We start from the raw sequence: 15,812 nt of genomic DNA on the forward strand, positions 1-15,812 counted from the left end.
GTGTGCGCCCGTTCTCCGAAACCCCTGCTCCTGCCATGAGAGGTCACCCAGGTTAAGATGTGGCTCAAGGGGAGGAGGGCAGAGTTGGCCCAGCTGAGCCCTTCTGGACCAGCCTGTCCCCATCCCGCCCACCACTGACCACAGATGCATAACTGAGTCCAGACAAGACCAAATGAGCCTGGCCCAGACCTCCAGGACCACACAGCATGGGAAGCGGACAACTGCATTCTGGACAACAGCTAATGGACACAACCATTAAGATCAATACTTTGACTTCGGGGGGAAAAAGCTGGAAAAGGGAGGTGTTTCCTTATCCTGAAAAAAAGAGATTGGGGTCTACTCTAAAAGAACTCACCCTTCCCAGGTCTGTCGGGAAGAGGCGCTCTTTTCTTCTAGAACTTTCCCTGCTCTGGCTTTCTCTGCTCATTTTTCTCTAATTTTAGAAGCACTGTTTCAGTGCTAGGGACCCACATTTCTCCTTAAGACCCTGTCCCCTTACTTAACATGCCGACTCCACCAAAGGCGCTGAACCTTTTATTCAATGAACCGTGTTGGACAAATGCCTACCTACCTGGTCATAAAATCAACACTCAAAGGGCCAGCCAGAGACCCACAGATATGTCCTCAGGTCCCCTTTTGTGGGTCACAAGACTATAAATCTTGAACTATGGAGGCGCTGTAAGGGGGTGTTCTGCGAGATGCGGAGTGCAGTCCCGACCCTCCCGCCTCCCGGGGTAACCAAGGGCACGTCACGGAGCCTCGGTTTCCTCACGGGCAACCGGGTGATGGTGGGGTACGTCCCCGCTCGTGCTGAGAGGCGGGGCCCTGCCCGTCCGAGGCCCTGCACGCCTCAGCCCTCGCTCCGCGGGACCCGGGGCCGCCGCGGCCGGCAGGCTCCTCCCCCCGCTCAGGGGTCCAATCAGGGGCGGCGGCGGCTGCGCAGAGGGGCCCGCGGCCGTCCTGTCGGCGTGCGTCCTCTGGTGGCGGATGAGGGCGGAGGAGAAGCTGAAGGCCTTGCCGCAGCCGCCGCATTCGTAGGGCTTCTCGCCGGTGTGGACGATGTGGTGCTGGATCAGGTAGGAGCGGTTGCTGAAGGCCTTGCCGCACTCGGGACACGGGTAGGGCCGCTCGCCCGTGTGCGTCCGCCGGTGCAGCGTCAGCGACGAGCCCTGGCTGAAGGCCTTGCCGCAGTCCCCGCAGCGGTAGGGCTTCTCGCCCGTGTGGACCTTCTGGTGCTCGGTGAGGGACGACACGTGGCTGAAGGCGGCCCCGCACTCCAGGCACTTGTAGGGCCGGGCGCCCGTGTGGACGAGGTGGTGCTGCGCCAGGTGCGAGCGGTGGCTGAAGGCGCGGCCGCAGTCCCGGCAGGCGTAGGGCCGCTCGCCCGTGTGCACGCGCCGGTGCTGGCTCAGGTGCGACACCTGCGTGAAGGCCTTGCCGCACTGCGCGCACGCGAACGGCTTCTCGCCCGTGTGGAGGCGCCGGTGCTCGGCCAGCGAGGCGCTCTGGCTGAAGGGCGCGCCGCACTCGGGGCACGTGTAGGGCTTCTCGCCCGTGTGCACGCGCCGGTGCTGCGCCAGGTGCGCGGTCTGCGTGAAGGCCTTGGCGCACTGGCCGCAGGCGTAGGGCCGCTCGGCCGTGTGCGTGCGCTGGTGGCGGAGGAGCGCCGACGAGAAGCGAAAGGCCTTGTGGCACTGCGCGCATGCGAACGGCTTCTCGCCCGTGTGGATGCGCTGGTGCTCCAGCAGGGACGAGCGGCTGCGGAAGGCCTTGGCGCACTGGCCACAGGCGAAGGGCCGCTCGCCCGTGTGCACCCGCCGGTGCTGCGCCAGGTGAGCGGGGCGCGCGAAGGCCTTGCCGCAGTCGGCGCAGCGGTGCGGCCGCTCGCCCGTGTGCGTGCGCCAGTGCGCCGCCAGGTAGGAGCCCTGGCTGAAGGCCTTGCCGCACTCGGAGCAGCTGTAGGGCCGCTCGCCCGTGTGCGTGCGCCGGTGCAGCGTCAGGTGCACGCTCTGGCTGAAGGCCTTGCCGCAGTCGGGGCAGGCGAACGGCTTCTCCCCCGTGTGCGTTCTCTGATGCAGGGTGAAGGCCGAGCAGTAGCTGAAGGCCTTGCCGCAGTCCTCACACTTCCACGGCTTCCTGGGGCTGCCCCCTCGTGCCTCCTCGTTCTTCGGTTTGGCGCTCTTTCTTGGCATGCCGCGCCCCTGTGGCCTGCTGTCGGCCTGGGTACTGGCGGGGCTTGAGCTGGTTCCGGAGCTCCCACCAAGTCTATCATCCTCGGGGACACCCACCCCGGTGGGGTCTTTCGTGTGGGCCTCCTGCTTCCAGTGGCTTTCCTGGTTTTCCTGTCTGTCCTTGAAATGACCCTCATGTTTCCATGTTTCTCCCAACTTGGAGCCCCGGGGAGCGGCGATCGTCAAGAGTCCTTCCATCCTGGCTTCCCGAGCTGCTGCCTTGATTTCATATCTTCCTTCTCGTATAAGAAAGAAAGAAAACAAAGACAAGGAGGGAAGGAAGAGGTTTGTTCCCTGTTCCAGGCTGGAGAAGGCTCAGCGCAGGGTCTGTCTACTGACAGTGTGGGTCAGATCATTCTTTGTCGTGAGGGTTGTCCTGTGCATGGCAGGATGTTGCGCAGTGTCCCTGGCCTCTACTCAGTGGATGCCAGTAGCACCGCCCACCCCAGATGTGACAACCAAAAAATGCCTCTAAATCCTACTGTTATGGGTTTAATGGAACACATATGGGTTCCATTATGTCTCTCCAAAAGGTGTGTTGAAACCCTAACCCCCAGTGCCTGTGAATCTGACTTTATTAGGAAATTGGTTCCTGGCAATCCTTGGTGTTCCCCGGCCTGTGGCTGCACGGCCCCAACCTCCATCTCCATCCTCACATGCCCTGTTCCCCGTGTATCTGTGTGTCCCATCCTGATACAGACACTAGTGGCTGGACTTGGGGCCTGCCCTACCTACTCCAGTAAGACTCACCTTAACGGATAATGATGCCTGCAAATTAACGTGACCTGTTTCCAGTGCGGTCACATCCCAAGGTTCAAGGTTGCTGTGGACGGAATGTTTGTGTTCCCTGCAAATTCAGATGCTGAATGAAGCCTTAATCCCCAGTGTGAAGATATTAGGAGGTGGGGCCTTTGGGGAGTGCTTAGGACAGGAGGGTGGGGCCCTCAGGATGGGGTGAGTGCCCTTGCTAGAGTGCTGGCTTCCTCTCTCTGCTCTCTAAGTCCAGTGAAGATGCAGCTGGAAGGTGGCCACCTGCAGTTCAGGAAGGATCCTCACCAGAACCCTGACCATGCTGGAGCCCTGATCTCGGACTCCCAGCTTCCAGAGCTGTGAGCCATGCGCATCGGCTGTCTAAGCTTCCAGCCTGTGGTATTTTGCTACTAGTAGCCTGGGCTGCCTAAAGCACAGGTGGGCATGGATTTTGGGGGGACCACTTCAACTCAGACCCCTCTTACTTCTATAGGGATCAGGGTGGAGAAGCCAGCTGACCAGGGTCTCCTAGGCTCACAGAGCCGTGAAATGGGGTTCCTGCAGCCCCTGGGCCCAGAGTCCTCACTGGAGATGGTGACCCCAGACTGCTGCAGGGTTACACAGAATATGTCTTCTTTTGGGGGGTGTGAGGGGTGGACATATGCTTTTATATCTGTATTTCTAGGAGAGGAATTTCTAGATCACAAGGTAAGTCTGTATTTACCCTGTTGAGGAACTGCTGCACTGTTCCCCAAACTGGCATTTTGCACCCCCACTAGTAGTGTATGAGGGCTCCAGTTTCTCCACATTCTCACAGCATTTGTTATCTGATTTTCTGAGTCTAGCCATCCTAGTGGCTATGAAGTGTTACCTCACTGTTGTTTTGATTTGCGTTTCCCTGATGGTTAATGTTGTGCATCCTTTCAAGTGCTTTTGGTAATTTGTATGTCTTCTTTGGACAACGGTCTTTTGACCCTATTCAGCTCCTTCTGCCATTTTAAATTGCGTTGTTTGTCTTTATGTTGTTGAGCTGTGGGAATTCTCTATATACACTAGATACAGACATGTAACTGGCAAAGATACTCACCCTGTCGGACACAGTCTATGTTTTCGATATTCTCAGTGGAGAATGGAGATCTTTTTTCACATAAACCTCAGCCCCAGCACACAGGAGTGTTCTCTGAGCCATCTAGATGGCTGCTGTGTGTACAGAAATCAGTGCCCGGCTATGGGTTCAGCCCCTTGGGTGGGCTGAGTGGGGACCATCCCAGGGGTGATGAGTTTCCCCAACTATCACCCCAACCCAGCACACCCTTCCCTGAAAGACCCTGTTAACGTGGATCTGGAAAGCCCTATGTCTGCCACCTGGGCAGAATACATCCCACTGCCTACAGCCCCTGACCAATGCCTCCACCCAGCTTGTGGCAACTGCCTTCCAGCTGGCTCCCCGCAGTGTGCAGAGTCACATTCACAGGCTTTCCTGGCTCCTTTAGTACCTCCCTGTTCCACAGCCATGCCAGGCACACTCCTGCCACAGGGACTTTGCACTGGCTGTTCCATCTGCCTGGAAGGCAGGCCTTCCCCCAGTGCAGGCCTCAGTGAGATGATGGCTTCTGAGTGGAGACTTGGAGGAAAGGTTGGAGTGAGCATTCCAGGCTGTGTGCACAGCACTTGCAAAGGTCCTGAGGCAGGACCATAATAGGGTTGATAGAGGAAAAGTAAATGGGCAGGGCAGGGTTAGGGCTGGAGATGAGTGACCCAGGCAGAGAGCAGGGAAGATTAAGTGACCACAGTGGGGTGAGGGCCAGATCATGTGAGGTCTTGTGTGCCATGCAGAGGTGAGAACTTGTTGGTGGAAGCCAGGCTGGGTCAGTCCCAGTTCTGGTGCCACCTCCACAGGCAGCCTCATGCTTGAGCAAAGCCTGACTGGGTCCCCAGAGCAGGCAGTAGTACCCACCTTGCAGTTTTGGGAGCATCAAGTCCTGTCCGTGTCACTAAGGCGGTGGCCCCTGTCCTGGCTATCATGCCTCAGTGGGTCCAGTAGGTATCTATGAGAGAAAGAAACAGGGACCCATGAAGGAAGACGCTGGGGCAGGCGCAGGTGAGCGGGTGCAGCAAGAACGCAGGATGTTACTTGTGTGTGTGTGTGCAGGGAGGGTAAGGGGATCCAGGGCATTGTCCCTCAGAAATATCCCGTGCACAGCTCTTCACACGTAGTCACGCTCAGGCACCCATAGAATGACACAGGCACACCGAGACCACCCAGCCCTATGCTGGCAGGCACACCCGCCAAGCCATCCTACACAGCTGCACACCCAGACACACACACACGTGGAATCACACACCTCACACCCAGGAAAACAAGTTCCACACATGCCCGAAGTCACACATAGGCAGAGGTCCCCAAATGCATAAACACGCGCCAGGATCAGGCACGAGCAATCCCTTAGGGACGGACTCACGCGAAATCACATGCACAGGACAAAGTTCTGGAGGGACAGGTAAACCCACAGTGACAGGGGCCTAAACGCACAGTGACACACACAGTTCACGCATGCACCGGCACAAAGTTCTGGGGTGGCACGCGGGACGGGCCTCAGACGCACAGCCACCCGCTGCTGCAGTCGGGAACGTACGCGGGGCACAGACGCACAAGGGGACGCGCGCGCACGCGCACGCGCACACCACACACCGGCGCCCTCGCCTCCGGGACCAGCTCCAAAGGCCTTGGCCTGCTCCCGCCGAGCTTGTTGGGTTCGGGTCAGAGTTTCCATGGCCTCTGGTCCTACCCGGCCCATGCAGACCTCCGGTGATCCCTCGTCCTGCGGTGGCGCGGACGTGCGGTAACACAGGTCAAAGCGGCAGCTGCCCCAGACTGGCCCAAGCGCCGGGCCGGCATAGGCTGCGCGTGCGCGCTGGGAGAGTTGCGGACTCTGCGGGGCTCCCAAGAACTACAACTCCCAGAAGGCGCCGCGCCGCGCTAGCGCAGAGACTCAGGCCTACAGTGCCAGCGTCGCCGAAACTATAATTCCCAGAAGGCCATGCACGTGCACGCAGTGGGATGACGAGTTTCAGCTGCCCGAGGAGGGCAGGGCGGCTGGGGGTGGGGGAGGGGGCGTGTCTTCCCTGAGTCCTGCCCACACGGTCTGCGCAGTGGTGGGCGGGGCCAGTCACATGGGGGTGGGACTTTTTCCTCAAGGAGGGGGCGGCGTCCACAAGCTTGGGTAAAAAGGATTCTGAGGATCAGAGACGCTAAGTGACTCACCCCAGGCGACACAGCACAGAAAGGGCCAGAGCTGGAATTTGCAACCCACAGTTCGGTATTAAGCCATGGAAGTCTTTTTGTCTCAGAGGTTTGATGTATCTCTAGTCCAGAGCAAAGAAGGTGCCAAGTCCATTCATGTGGGCAAATGATCATCATAGTGAACCTGAAATAGCAGTCACTGTTGGCCTGCCTTTATTGTAACGTGCTTGTTCATAGAGTTAGCCTTCCTAAATTATTCCCTTCGTAGGGTTAGCTTTTTAAACTTACTCCCTTGGCCATTAGAAAAGTTGGCACAAGCTCATTTTTAGAAAATTGGGAAAGGAGAGAAACACGTGAGCCGTAGAATGGGAAGACAAATGGCGTTTCACCAGAATCAAGATGCCACTGGTTGTGAGATACCACGTTGTTATGTACCCCAAGGCTGCCCAGTAAACCATGAAACGTGCTTTTTTTTAAATTGAGGTATAGTTGATGCACAATATTATATAAGTTACAGGTGTGCAACACAGTGATTCACAATTTTAAAAGGTTATACTCCTTTAATAGTTATTATAAAGTATTGGCTATATTTCCTGTATTGTACAGTATATCCTTGTAGCTTATTGGTTCTTTGTATTTGTATAAAATTTGTATCTCTTAATCCCATACCCTGGTTTTTCCCCTCCCCCTTCCCTCTCTCCACTGGACATATGCTTTCTTTACCCTTCACATTTTTATTTTATATGTGGACCTCCAGAGGCATTGTGGGTTTCCCCTTGTCCTTCTGGAAGCTTCTGGCTTTGCATAGTAAAAACATGTGCAGTGTCCCTCTGAGCCTGGGACTTATGGAGCAGAGCCTCCTGGCCAATCCACAGACCTGTGAACATAGAAGAAAGGATTGTTGTTTTAAGCCACCAAGATTTTGTTTTGTTTCGTTTTCATATTTTTCATTATAGGTTATTACAAGATATTGAATATAGTTCCCTGTGCTGTACAGTAGAAACTTGTTGTTTATCTATTCTCTATAAAGTAATTAGTATCTGCAAATCTCAAACTCCCAATTTATCCCTTCCCACCCCCTTTCCCCCTGGTAACCATAAGTTTGTTTTCTATGTCTGTGAGTCTGTTTCTGTTTTGTAAATAAGTTCATTTGTCTCATTTTATTAGATGCCACATATAAGTGATGTCATATGGTATTTGTCTTTCTCTGTCTGACTTACTTCACCTAGTATGACAATCTCCAGGTCCATCCATGTTGCTGCAAATGGCATTATTTCATTCTTTTTTTATGGCTGAGCAATATTCCATTGTGTGTGTGTGTGTATACCATATCTTCTTTTTTAAACATTTTTTATTGAGTAATAATCATTTTACAATGTTATGTCAAATTCCAGTGTAGAGCACAATTTTTCAGTTATACATGAACATATATATATTCATTGTCACACTTTTTTTTTTTTTGCTGTGAGCTACCATAAGATCTTGTATATATTTCCCTGTGCTGTACAGTATAATCTTGTTTATCTATTCTACATTTTGAAATCCTAGTCTGTCCCTTCCCACCCCTCACCACCTTGGCAACCACAAGTTTGTATTTTATGTCTATGAGTCTGTTTCTATTTTGTATTTTTTTTTTTAGATTCCACATATGAGTGATCTCACATGGTATTTTTCTTTCTCTTTCTGGCTTACTTCATGTAGAATGACATTCTCCAGGAGCATCCATGTTGCTGCAAATGGCGTTATGTTGTCAGTTTTTATGGCTGAATAGTATTCCATTGTATAAATATGCCACATCTTCTTTATCCAGTCATCTGTTGATGGACATTTAGGCTGCTTCCATGTCTTGGCTATTGTAAATAGTGCTGCTATGAACATTGGGCTGCAGGTGTCATTTTGAAGTAGGGTTCCTTCTGGATATATGCCCAGGAGCAGGATTCCTGGTTCATATGGTAAGTCTATTCCTAGTCTTTTGAGGAATCTCCATACTGTTTTCCACAGTGGCTGCACCAAACTGCATTCCCACCAGCAGTGTAGGAGGGTTCCCTTTTTCTCCACAGCCTCTCCAGCATTGGTCATTTGTGGACTTGTGAAAGATGGCCATTCTGACTGATGTGAGGTGATACCTCATTGTAGTTTTGATTTGCACTTCTCTGATAATTAGTGATATTGAACATTTTTTCATGTGCCTATTGATCATTCATACCATATCTTCTTTATCCAGTCATCTGTCGATGGGCATTTAGGTTGCTTCCATGTGTTGGCTGTTGTAAATAGTGGTGCTGTGAACATTGGGGTGCATGTGTCTTTTTGAATTAGTTTCCTCTGGATATAAATATGGTTTTTAAACTGTTTTCATTATAAAGCTATATTTAACTGTTGTGGGTTGAACTGTGTCTCCCTCACATCTCTTCCCCCAACCGCCCCAGTGATATTTTCAAGTCCTAATGCTCAATATCTCAGAACGTTATGTGGAAGAAGGGGCTTTACAGAGGAAGTCAAGTTAAAATTAGGTCATTAGGGTGGATCCTAATCCAGTAGGGCTAGTGTCCTTGTAAAAAGGGGAAATCTGGATACAGAGACAGGCATGCACAGAAGGTTGCCTTCACAGGAACTGGGTGTTAGGATTCCAACATACCCCTTTTGAGGGGGGCAGAATTCAACCGATAGCAGTGAGGAAGGGGTTTTGCCACAGCCACGCTCAGCTGCTTGGATGAGAGACCAGGGAAGGCTCTTTTGAAGCATGATTGGATTTGTCCAAGAGTAAAAAGTGACTAGGAGACCTGGGTGTACACGAGGCATTGCATATATCGGTCAGCCGTGGGGTTTAAACCAGTGATGGAGGGAGGTGACATAAGAGGGTGGGGAAGACGAGTAGAAAAGTGGAAGGACCAGTGCGTTTTGGGCACAAGTGGGGTCAAAGGATTTTGGGCATCTAGTTTTAGAGGGAGGGGCTTGTCAAGGTCTAGGGGGTGACCTGAGAGCAGATAGTTCACAGGACGAGGTCACAGGAGGGGAGTTCAGGACCTAGAAAGGTCGGGGTGTTGGAGGGGTCGTGCAGCTTAGAGTGATTTTATTTCATTCTTAAACCATGACAGTTACTTCGGAGTGGGATGTGTGTGCATGTTGGGCACTGCACAACTTCTCAGACCTGGGAGTCAGACTGGACAATGTCCCCTCCCTCTTCCTGTTCCACGTGATTTTCCTGTGCCACTTGCTTCTCTTTGCAGTGACTACTGCACAAAGGTCTGATGTCAGGGAAAGGAGTGTAGAGAGGGCTGATGTTGAAATCCACCGGAGATGGTAGTTCACGTGGTGTCAGACAGATGTCGAATATCGCTGTACATCCATTAAGTTGTGGATAGCCAGGGCGCCTCAGCGCACCGTTTGGGAACCATGGGTGTATCCCCTTACAGATGCATATTGTAGGCATGTAAGGAGATCGTACTGTGTATAGGGATTGGCAATCTTGCTTTTTTTAATTTAGCAGCACATAACAGGAACTTTTTTTGGTGGTGGTCATTAAGACATCTTCTACAACATAACATATTTTTAATGGCTGCCACTATTGAAACAACACTTTGTAAAAATGTGACTTTATTGGCTGTCCTCATTTGTGAGTACTGACATGTGCATAACACCACCAGGGCCACAATCAAGATACAGAATGTTTCCTCCACCGCAGAACCTCCCTCATTTCCCTCCGGCCTCTTCCCCTAACCCTTGTCTACAACCAGTTTGGTTGCCATCTCTGTGATTTCGCCTTTTCCCCAGAATATCATACAAGTGGATAAAAGATGGTGTCTCTAAGAGGACGGAATGTCCTGGTTGTCACGGAAACCCGCAGTGGAAAGCCTGACCCAGTCAGAGAAGGGAATTCAGGGCACGGTGGTTTGGGGGGTTTAGGTCAGTCCCCTCTCTTGTAGCTCGTCAGGATTCCTAAACCTACCCCTGCAGCTGGGATGAGAGAGGTGAGGTGGATTTCCCAGCAGACATCTCCACAGGGTCCCCTCCGCACCGATTCTCAGCGTGACTGCGGCTGCCTGAGATCCCACAGGCCCAGCTCTCTTTCCAATGTATGGAATCTCCCTTCACGGGCGTTTGAGGCAGGGGTTAGAAGATGCCAGTGTTTTGGGGTTTTTTCCAAGTGCCTCCATCTCTCACATGAATCACGAGCGTCCCTTCTCTTGTCTCCTGCCCCCTCCCCTCCCCTTCCATCCCATTTAAGGGGGATGGGGTGAGGTCAGCAGGGGTCCTGAAGTGATGGGATATTTGGCATCAGGTGAAGAGAAAGAGGGTGAACCTAGAGATGATCATATTAAGTGAAGTAAGTCCGACAGAGAAAGACAAATATCCTATAATATCACTTATATGTGGACTCCGAGAAAGCGATACAAACTCCGTTTACAAACCCAGAACAGGCTCACGGACATAGAAAAGAAACGACGCCATCTGTCGATGGACAGTTAGGTTGTTTCCATGTCTTGGCTGTTGTAAACAGTGCTGCTGTGAACGTTGCGGTGCATGTATCTTTTTGAGTTAGAGTTCCCTCTGGATAAATGCCCAGGAGTGGGATTGCTGGATCACATGGTAAGTTTGTTTCTAGTTTTTTGAGGAATCTCCATACTGTTTCCCATAGTGGCTGCTCTAAACTCTCATTTATTTTCTGTTTCAACTTGAGGGAATGCCTCTGAATTTGTGAAGTGCCCGTGTGGTCACTAGATGGCACTCTTGAATCATGGAGAAGCAAACAGGTTTTTTTCTTAATTCAAAAAACATTTTTTTTTAAATTGTGAGCTATGACGCCTATAACGCATATTGTGAAATAGAACATAAACAGGACAAGATTCTACAATGCAGCAAGTTATTTTCAATAGTAATCACATAGAATCATACTCCTGTCTAGTAAAGTTATCCGCTTTAGTATTTCCAAGGACACTTACAGGCATCTGTCCGTCACTACCCTCCCGCCTTCCCCGCCCAGACATGGGCACAATCCTGGCGTCTAACAGTGTAATTTTTGTTTTAGCTGCTGTTGGACTTTATATGTATGGATTTATACACTCGATGTTCTTGGATAGCTCAACACATTTGGGAGATTTAACTCTGCTGTTGCCCGTAGGTATCATTTGATCATTTTTCTTGCTTTTTGGGGGGTTAAATTCTTCATACATTCGGTGTTAATGGACGTTGGCTTGGTTTCTGGCTTGACGCTGCTGTAAACATTCTTGTACGCGTCTGGGCGCGCAAGTCCATGCATTACGACAGAATACGCCTGTAGGAGTGTAGTTGCTTTGTCACAGAATTTGTGCTGGTTAAATTTTAGGAGGTATCGCCAAGTTTACTGCTGTAGTGGCCCAGTTCCCCTTCCCAGCACCAGTGAACGAGTGTTTGCATCTGTCTTCCAGTCCACAGCGTGGCAGTAAGTGCTGTTTGGTGTTGGCTGTATACGAAGGTCTGTAGTCCTATCTCATGACACCTTTCTTTTGCATTTTCCTCCTTGCTAATGCATTTGCAGATTTTTTTTTCTGAAGTACAGTCAGTTACAATGTGTCCATTTCTGGTGTGCAGCACAATGTCCCAGTCATGCATATACATACATATATTTGTTTTCATATTCTTTTTCATTAAAGGTTATTACAAGATGTTGAATATAGTTCCTTGTGCTGTACAGAAAAAACTTTAAAAATCTATTTTTATATATAGTGGCTAATATCTGTAAATCTCAAACTCCCAGATTTATCTGTTCCCACCCCCTTTCCCCGGTAACCATAAGATTGTTTACTATGTCTGTGAGTCTGTTTCTTGTTTTGTAGATGAGTTCATAGTGTCCCTTTTTTTAGATTCCACATACGAGTGACATCATATGGTATTTTTCCTTCTCTTTTTGGCTTACTTCACTTAGAATGATGATCTCCAGGTCCATCCCACTTGAGTTTTTAATCTACTGAATGGCAGTTGAATGTCTTCCTTTCTGACGGGCTGGTTTAAATTTCTTCCCCAGCATTTTCTACTGAAGCTTTCCCCTCCCTGTCTTTTTGCTTTATAAAAGTTATTTCTGTGTTCAAGAGATGAGCTCTTTTTCAAAAATAGTTGTTGCATATAATTTCCCACACTCTAGCTTGACTTTTCATTCCCTTCATTGTGTGTGTCTGTTTGTGTGTGTGTGTGTTTGATAAATAGAGTGCTTAGTGGGTCTTTTTTTGAAGTATAGTCAGTTTACAATGTGTCAATGTCTGGTTTACAGCATAACGTCATACATATACGTACATATATTCCTTTTCATATTCTTTTTTATTATAGGCTATTACAAGGTATGGACTATAGTTCCCTGTGCTGTATAGAATACATTTGTTGTTTATCTACTTTATAGATAGTGTTTACTATTTGCAAATCTCAAACTCCCAATTTATCCCTTCCTACCCCGTTTCCCCCCAGTTACCATAAATTTGTTTACTATGTCTGTGAGTCTGTTTCTGGTTTGTAGATGAGTTCATTAGTGTCTTCTTCTTTCTTTCTTTCTTTCTTTTTTTTTGATTCCACGTATAAGTGATATCATATGGCATTTTTCTTTCTCTTTCTGCCTTACTTCACTTGGACTGACATTCTTCAGCTCCATCCATGTTGCTGCAAATGGCATTATTTTATTATTTTTATGGCTGAGTAGTATTCCATTGTGTGTATATACCACATCTTCTGTATCCAGTCATCTGTCGATGGGTATTTAGGTTGTTTCCATGTCTTGGCTAGAGTACTTAGTTTTAATATATTCAAACCAATTGTGCTGGTTTAGAAGTCTAAACAGACCACTAAGCAGTGTGTCTCCTACTGTCTTCTAAGAGTTTTATTAATTTTGAGTTTACTTTTCCTTCTTCCCTTAGAGGGAATATAATTTTAAGAACAGTTTGAGAGAGGAAATTTCATGTCCTCTCTTAAAAGTGGTGAGTTGGGCTAAGGCCATTTGTTGAACTGCTTTTGCTCCCTTCACTTCTCTGCAATGCCGCTCCCCCCTGGGAATTAAATAAACATTTGTGTGTTGGCTGACTTCTTTGCTCACTTTGCTAGCTCACTGGTCAGGTTTCCTGATTGTTAATTACTGTAGCTTTGAGATCAGTGTCGTTTCCCACTGGAGTTGATCCTTTATCTTCCCTCGTGGATTTTAGATTCATCCTGCCTAGTTTCATGCACAGGCACACACTTACATGTGCACATGCACACACACCTGTGGGGTTTCGCCTGGGCTGGCACATCTGTAGACTAATGTAGGCGAAAATGACTGATGCTCAAACTCATAACGTGCTGGCGTTACATACGTTCTCTTCAGTTCTTCTCTTCAATGGCACTCAACTTGTTAAAAATGAAAATTGTATATACTTATGGTATACAGTGTGATGATTTGATGTACAAAGACATAGTAAAATGATCACTATGGTCAAGCTAATCAAAGCATCATCTCCTCACAAATCATACCTCACAAATATTGCCAATTATTTTTGTGATGAGAGTTCCTGAAAACTGCTCTCTCAGCAGATACCCAGAGTTCAGTGCAGTGTTGACTACAGTCACCTTACTGTACGTGCAGTGTCCGCGGATTCTGTACGTGCAGTGTTATCCATCCTACATAACTGCAAGTTTTAAGCAACATCTCTCCGTTTCCCCACCGCCCCCACCCCGGTAACCGCCATTCTGCTCTCTGCTTCTGTGTTGTCAGCTTTTTTAGCTTCCACCTGTAAGTGAGATCATGCAGTTTTTTCCAGGAATCTTTGCATTTGTCTCTTGGGGGCCAACAAACAAACCAAAACAACAATAACAAAACCCCTGCTTTCTGCAAAGAGTGGCTCTGTCTCTGGTTTTCAAAATCCCTCTTTGCAGAAAGTAAGGTTTCTTTGTCTGTTTGTTTTTGGTTTGTCTGTTGGCCTACTGCTTTGGGCAGATGGAAACTCCAAGGACAGCAGCGTGCTGTCTCAGTGTCACAGGCGGGCCGACCAGCCCCTCCTGGTTGCTCAGCACTGTGTCTGGGGTGCGGGGCTTTCAGGGCTAAAACCAGGGCAGGCTTGGGAAAACTGGGGTGCATTGCTCACCCTTAAAGTTGGAGAGGCCTTGTATATGCAGAGAAACTCTAATTTGAAAAGATACATGCACCACAATGTTCACAGCTGCACTATTTACAATAGCTAAGACATGGAAGCAACCTAAATGTCCATCGACAGATGACTGCATAAGATATATACAAATCTATCTATATATATACATACACACACACACACACACGCACATATATACACAACGAAATATTACCCAACCATAAAAAAGAATGAAATAGTGCCATTTGCAGCTACATGGATGGACCTGGAAATCATCATACTAAGTGAAATCAACTAGAAAGAGAAAGAAAAATTCCACATGGTATCACTTATATATGGAATAAAAAAAAGGGGGGGGCACAGATGAACTTATTTACAAAATAGAGAGACTCACAGGCATAGAAAACAAACTTATGGTTACCAGAGGGGAAAGGGAGTGGAGAGGGATAAACTGGGAGTTTGGGATTAGTGGATACCAACTATGATATATTAAATAGATAAACAGCAAGGTTCTACTGTGTAGCACAGGGAACTATATTGGATACCTTGTGATGGCCTATAATGAAAAAAGTATGAAAAGGAACATGCACACACGCATGTAACTGAACCACTGTGCCTTCTGGAAGCTGATACAACATTATATTGCAATTTAAAAAAAAGTTGGAGAGGCTTCGGCGTTCTCTGGCAATTGCTTGTGTTTTGCCTGAGTTCACAGGTGATTACAGACCTTGTTTGTGCCTCACTCTGTCGCGGTCACAGAACGGCCGTGTCTGATGGCCGTGTGCTGTGACATTGTGGCTGTTCCACAGGAGGGCACCGAGGCCTCACCGTGAGTGCCAGGCCAGCTCCCTCGGGTCAAGGGCTGCTGTTTCTCTGCAGACTTCTCACTCCAAGTCCACGAGTGCTTTCTGGGTCACAACTACTGAGTTTCTCTGTATTTTTCACACACAGAATCTGTGGCTCTCGGAAAGGCCCCATAACCTGTCCGCAGTGTAGCTGGGGTGACCACCCTACGTCCAGACTGTGCGTTTCCGTCTTGAGTCACCTGCACACGCACAGCAGCACGGATTCTGGTGGGCAGGAGGAATCCATGCACACAAAACTTTCCCTCTAATGACTCTGACAGATGCAGAAAGTTTTCTTTTTTCCGATGTCCCAGTCCAGTCTTTGGCTAACAAGCACCAATTTCCCAGGTGGTGCCCAGGAACCTCCAGAGGTGCAGGGTGGGGAGGGGCTTCCAATTACTCAGTGCTCTCTGCTTCCTCAGTTCTCCATCCGTTCCCGTGGGGCTTTTGGGAGACCGTGCGGGAGACGGAAGGGAAACGTACAGAGAGAGGGAGCTGGGGCATTTTTATTCTCAGGGATGCTGCTTGAGAAAGTGCTGGGATCCAAGACGTTCCTGTGGACTCCTTGGATTTACTTTCTTATTCTCCACTAAGTTTGAAAGCAGTCTGAACCCTATTTGTATGTGGTCTCCTCATGGAAAGAATGAGTGAAGTTGCT

At 49.0% G+C, this 15,812-nt stretch overlaps 1 protein-coding gene across 6 annotated transcripts; it reads right to left on the reverse strand.

Annotated features, from left to right (window-relative positions):
• Nucleotides 1-521: 521 nt before the first annotated feature.
• Nucleotides 522-5,894, reverse strand: ZNF835 (zinc finger protein 835). 6 transcript variants are annotated; one of them, XM_064489902.1, is made up of 3 exons: nucleotides 5,771-5,894; nucleotides 4,939-5,029; nucleotides 522-2,470 (listed from the first exon to the last, which is right to left on the reverse strand). In XM_064489902.1, exons 2-3 carry the CDS (start codon nucleotides 4,955-4,957, stop codon nucleotides 750-752), a joined length of 1,740 nt encoding a protein of 579 aa, XP_064345972.1. In that variant the 5' UTR covers nucleotides 4,958-5,029; nucleotides 5,771-5,894; the 3' UTR covers nucleotides 522-749. The 6 variants fall into 6 exon arrangements, with proteins under 6 accessions (XP_064345972.1, XP_064345973.1, XP_064345969.1 ...); XM_064489903.1 differs by having other exon boundaries at nucleotides 522-2,467; nucleotides 5,674-5,882; XM_064489899.1 differs by having other exon boundaries at nucleotides 5,674-5,882.
• Nucleotides 5,895-15,812: the final 9,918 nt, after the last annotated feature.

The sequence above is a fragment of the Camelus dromedarius genome, chromosome 9, assembly GCF_036321535.1.
Source record: "Camelus dromedarius isolate mCamDro1 chromosome 9, mCamDro1.pat, whole genome shotgun sequence".
In the NCBI taxonomy this organism is placed as follows: Eukaryota; Metazoa; Chordata; class Mammalia; order Artiodactyla; family Camelidae; genus Camelus; species Camelus dromedarius.